General features: G+C 38.2%; 1 protein-coding gene across 1 annotated transcript in view; it reads right to left on the bottom strand.

Moving 5' to 3' along the window:
- The window catches only part of cntd1 (cyclin N-terminal domain containing 1), a 15,853-nt gene extending 12,057 nt beyond the window's left edge, over positions 1-3,796 (bottom strand). Inside the window, exon 1 of the mRNA XM_061907303.1 lies at positions 3,403-3,796. Coding sequence (XP_061763287.1) covers positions 3,403-3,580 — 178 coding nt within the window. The 5' untranslated portion in view covers positions 3,581-3,796. The remainder of the gene's footprint in view (positions 1-3,402) is intronic.
- Between the last annotated feature and the right edge of the window lie 2,069 nt (positions 3,797-5,865).

Here is a 5,865-nt window from a genome sequence, read left to right as displayed (position 1 = left end):
TGTGATGCCACACCAAACAAGAATGACAAACACATTTCAAGAGAACATCCTCACAGTAACACAACATAAACGCAACACAAAAAATACCCAGAATCCTTTGCACCCATGACTCTTCCAGACTATATTATACCCCCCCCCCCCCCCCACCTGTGCGTCGGTAAGGTGGGCGGGGTTGGGGGCGCGGGGGTGTAAAATATAGTCAGGAAGTGTCACAGGTACAAAGGATTCTGGGTATTTGTTGTGTTGCGTTTATGTTGGTTTATGATGGTTATATATATCACAACCATCAGTGTACTCTGTGTCACCCCGTATGCCTTGCAGTCGTGTGCGTGTATCTGCGGAAGTCACCTACAACTTGTTGCTGGACTGGGAAGCAGTTTGTATATGTTGTAGAATCCAATCAATACAATCCACTTTATTTATATAGCACATTTAAACAACAATAACGTTTCCAAAGTGCTGCACAGCCATGTTAAAAACAATTGTAAAAAAAATAAAATAAAATAAAATAAAATAGAAAAAAATATGTATATATATATACATATTATGCTCCACCAATGACTGAATAAAAACAAAAAATAAATAAATATAAAACCTATAAAAACAATATAAAAACAAATATGATTAAAAACTATTTTAAAGGGTAAAATCAATTAAAACAGTAAAATAGAAATCAAAGTGTATAAAAAACACAGAGGACAACAGAGAACAGAGGACCACACAGCTCACGTAGTGTTAAAAGCCAAGGAATAAAAGTGGGTCTTAAGACGAGACTTAAAACACTCCACTGTGGCGAAGGCGTCAAAGACAATGGCTTCATTGCAAGCCCTTATTCTTGTTATCTGGATGAGCACCGGCAAATATTTGCGAGAATGTTTGCGGCTTCCATTTACTTTACTCTGTGACACGGGTCAAAATAGCTCTTTGAGTGCTAAAGGACTCCCGTTATATAACAACGGGCGGGTGGCGGGCGGTTGCGCTTTTGATAAAATGTTGGTTCGGGTGGATGGCCGGTGGATGATGACTTTAATGATGCGGTTCATCATCACCATCCGCCGTTGTCAGTCCACTGCTGGACGAAAGCCTCAGCATGTTTCTGCCATTTGGCGTACTTTTCATGCTGCTTATTAGCCTACACCTTCCACGCTGGCTTGGTGCGGGTTAGAAGGGGTATTTTAAATCAGAGATCCTTCTCCTAGACTAATTGCCTTACTGGACTGTTGAACTTAGTCTGTCCTGTTGGTTGTCCGCGCCCGATTTACCCAGGGACCCGCTCAGCTTTATGGCGCTGACCGCCCGCCAGTCACAAGAGAAGGTGCAAACGGTTCTTTGTGTGCATTTTATAGACGTTAGTTGGGACTCACTAACCCCACACACAACCTCCCATCTCATGCCTGGATGTAGTTTGACGTCATACCCAGGATGCGGTTGCGGATGATGTAATTGCCTATCCGCGCATCTCTAATATATATATATATATACATATATATATATATATATACATATATATATATATATATATATATATATATATATACATACAGATATATAAAATATGTTTTTAAAAATGTGTTTTTAGACCATCTCCCATGTGGTGACATTCCTTGTTGAGGAGTAGATAAAAAGTCACAGACGTATAATCAGAAGTACACGTACACACTAGTGACATGACCCGAGCAACACACACACTTGTGATATTTTACATAACCGTTCCATCCCTAAAAGGTATGAGACATAACTCTTTTTTCATTTGAGCTGACATTTATATTATATGTGGCTTCTTCCTTCTAAATAGAGGATTACGGAGACCTGTCATTACTGAGATCAGTAATGACAGGTCTCCGTAATCCAGGTGTGCAAAAGGTCTGCTGATTAAACTACAGAGGCTTTATGTTCTGTTTTTTGTTGTTGTTTGTTTGTGTCCAGTGCAATCGTATGTGCGCAATATGTAATCTTTATTGATTTTTGTGGTTTATTTTTGTAGCTGTATGTAGATATGGCCCCACTGAAGTGGCAGCCGGTTGCATCAACTCTGTCTCTTTTCATGTGTTTGATGTGTTTTGTGTTCTTTAACGCGGCCCTCATGTTTTAATTAGTTTTTTTTTATCCTGTTTGTGCACAACAACAAGATAGTTTCCACATTGCAGGATAAATAGTCCATCTTATCCTACCTTATCCTAACCACAGCTATGACAAATGCTGAAAACTAAACAGACTAAAAATGCCGCAAGTGTATGCCAGGCATTATGCATTAAAATGTGCATAAAACATCAGACATTATGTACAAATAACTCCCGGATACCAAACAGCTGCGCCCTCCGGTGGCTGCCAAGAATACTGGCATGTCATCACCAGTATCTACATGGAAGTGCTATGATCTTCCTAATCTATGACATTTAATAATTTCATTGTGTTTTGTTGTTGTGTAACCAAGATAATCCACTTTTTTTTGTTTCCTGTTCAATTGAAACAGGAAATATAATTTAAGGTTAGTGGTTATATGTGTAGCTGCATGTGTAATATGATTAATACAACACATATCAAAATACTTGAGAATTGTGTCCAGATTAATTAGTTATGTTTTTTTTCATCATTTATTGACTAAAGACAGTTTTTACCCAAGCGCCATACTAGCATTAAACAGGCCCTGAGTGAGCACAATGTGTCTGTAATGTCCTCATGTGTCATGTCTTTATTTTTATGACTATAATGTGCAATGATGTATATGTATATATATGCATATGTATGGATATATGCATGTGTGTGTATTTATATATATATATATATATATATATATATATATACATATATTTATTATCTTTTTTAAGATTTACATTACTAAATTATTGTGTATGCACCTTAAGGGATTTGCCCAAATGTTGTTGTTCTTTGAACCTGTTCACTGTAATAATGACAATAAAACTCAATTATATTTTAATCTATTATTGCGTCTGTCGAAAGTGCTGCTGAGGGTCACAGTGACCATTCCTGAACTATTATGATGATTGCTGTACGTGTAATATTATTAATATTACACCAACAAAAAGGACTAAGGTAAAAAAAAAATTTCAAATGTTACTATTTTGTCCAGATTAAAGTTATAATGTTGATTTCATTTTAAAAAAAGCTATTTTTGTGATAAATAGTTGCGTCTGTCGAAAGTGCTGCTGAGCATCATATTGAGTTTATGTGAACTCGTGCGTACGCTTCTATTGTTGTTATTACACAAATCAAAAAGACCAAGGGAATAAATTAATCCAAGCTAAGAAGTTTGTCCAGGTAAAATAAATACTTATGTTGATTTCCTTCGCAAAATTGCATTTGTGGCAATTAATTGCGTGTGTCGAAAGTGCCGCTGAGAGTCCCAGTTTGACAGTTACATGCCAACCGCTACTAACTTACCAAACAGTCTTTTATCCTTGAACACTCCGCAACATGTCGACAAACTGTTGAGGTTGTCTTTGTTTCTCTCGTTGAGGTTCGTAAGAAAGTCGGTCAACACCTCAAAGGAAGCGTGGCCGAACTTAAAATGAATATCGCCCGGCTCGCTTTGACAACTAAACGTGACTTTCTCCGCCATGTGGGTGCTTCAAAATAACAACAACTGCTCGTTTTTACAACAGTGAGTAAATTGTTGTCACTCAGTAATATTCACCATTCGTGTGTTTAGTTTGAATTCCATTTAAACGTGACTTTAACGTGTGTTTGCGGAAGATGGCGCTGTTTCCATTGGTGTCGTTTTACAGGAACAAAACACTGGTGACAGGTTGCACTTAGGGACACATTTGTAGCTGCACACATTTCCGCTTCCGGTGGTTGCTTTGTGCAGGAACACAGCTTCTCCCTACAAAAACCTTCCCCCCCATTTACTTCCGGGGTCATGATTAATACAGACGTTTTTTTAACACTATATTATAAAAATATAACGCTATATTATAAAAATACAGACGTTTTGTTAACGCTATATTATTAAAAATATTAAAAAACAATTTACAAACATAAGCTAGGGGATGACGCATTTACTTCCGGGGTCACGTTTCCTCTTACGTCATCCCATAGCTTGTGTTTCTAAATTGTTTTTTACATATATTTTTTTTTAATATAGCGTTAACAAAACGTCAGTATTTTTATAATATGGCGTTATATTTTTATAATATAGCGTTAATAAAACGTCTGTATTAATCATGACCCTGCTGACAACAAGCTATCCATACACTTAGGTAAAACAGAATCCATCCTATTTGGGTCCCATATCAAACTTAAGAAGGTCAGTGACTTGACTATAAAAGTGGGTGACATTGTTATCACCAGGAAGGATGAGATCACCTACCTAGGTTCCATTCTAGAGGCTAATCTTTCCTGTGATAAAATGGCAACCAAGGTGATCAAAAAGGTCAACCAAAGAACGAGATTCCTCTACAGAATCTCCTCTCTGGTCAACAAAAGCACCTTGAGGATTCTAGCGGGAACTCTCATTCAACCCTTCTTCGATTACGCTTGCACCTCCTGGTACCCCAGCACCTCCAAAACCCTCAAATCTAGACTCCAAACATCCCAGAATGAGCTAGTCCGGTTACTTTTAGACCTCCACCCCAGATCACACCTCAATCCAACCCACTTCTCCAAAGTGGGCTGGCTCAGGGTGGAGGACAGAGTCAAACAACTTGCACTGAGCCTGGTCTATAAAATCTGCTACACCTCCTTGATACCGAAGTACATGTCAAACTACTTCCTTAATGACCGCCATAACCACAACACCAGGGGGAGCTCCACAAACCACGTTAAACCCAGATTCCCATCTAACAAAGGTCTTAACTCATTCTCTTTCTATGCCACATCAATGTAGAATGCACTCCCAACAGGTGTAAAAGTAAGTGCATCTCGAACCTTCAAAAGCGTCTAAAACAACACCTCCAGGCAACTTCAACACTTTACTAATACCCTCCTCCATTCACATCCCATCTCCCCGGATTATAAACAACTCAAATGTACTTCTAATGTATATACTTGTTCTTATGCTATGTGAACTGACTATGTTCTCTGCTGGCTGTACATATCCTACTAAATAAGACCTACACTGTTTCAATGTCCACATTTCTCTGTGGATGCAATTGTTGATGACTGAAGTTCTGATATCAACCAAAGCTCCTCATTGTAAATAATGTAAATAATTCAATGTACATACTATGATGATTAACTTGTGTGATGACTGTATTATGTTGATAGTATATATTTGTACCATGAATTGATTAACGTGGACCCCGACTTAAACAAGTTGAAAAACTTATTGGGGTGTTACCATTTAGTGGTCAATTGTACGGAATATGTACTGAACTGTGCAATCTACTAATAAAAGTATCAATCAATCAATCAATCAATCAATCAAAGTAAATGGAGCTGACACTTCTTAACACGATAAGTAATGACTAATTCCACTTGTAATCAAAATGTTAAAAATAACGTAAAAAATATTAAACATGCTCATGCATTTGAATCCATCCATCCTTTTTTCTACCGCACTTGTTCAAGAAATTGCATGATTTATTTATCATTGGTTTTTTTAGGGCTTGCCCTCCTGGGGGTTCTTAGACCACCAAGCACCGACATGAAAGCCTTTTTCAGGGTTACGATATTTTTTTATTTTTCAATAAGTCTCTCAGTTGCTTTCCAGCAATTGTCTTTTTCTCTTTTGTTCTCGGTCGCGCTCTGGCTCCAGCTCCAGCTCCAACCCTGTCTCTCCTCCTGCTTATAACAGAGCGACAGGGGATTAGATAACAAGGCCCAAGTGGGCCATGTACACACCTGTCGCTGATTTTGAGACCGGTCCTGGCACACCCCGCTTTGCTGCAGGCCCGCAGGCCACGC

This window comes from Nerophis ophidion, linkage group LG08, assembly GCF_033978795.1.
Source record: "Nerophis ophidion isolate RoL-2023_Sa linkage group LG08, RoL_Noph_v1.0, whole genome shotgun sequence".
Lineage (NCBI taxonomy): Eukaryota > Metazoa > Chordata > Actinopteri > Syngnathiformes > Syngnathidae > Nerophis > Nerophis ophidion.
The sequence above is the reverse complement of the archived record's forward strand: the minus strand, read 5'-3'. Positions and strand labels throughout refer to the sequence as shown.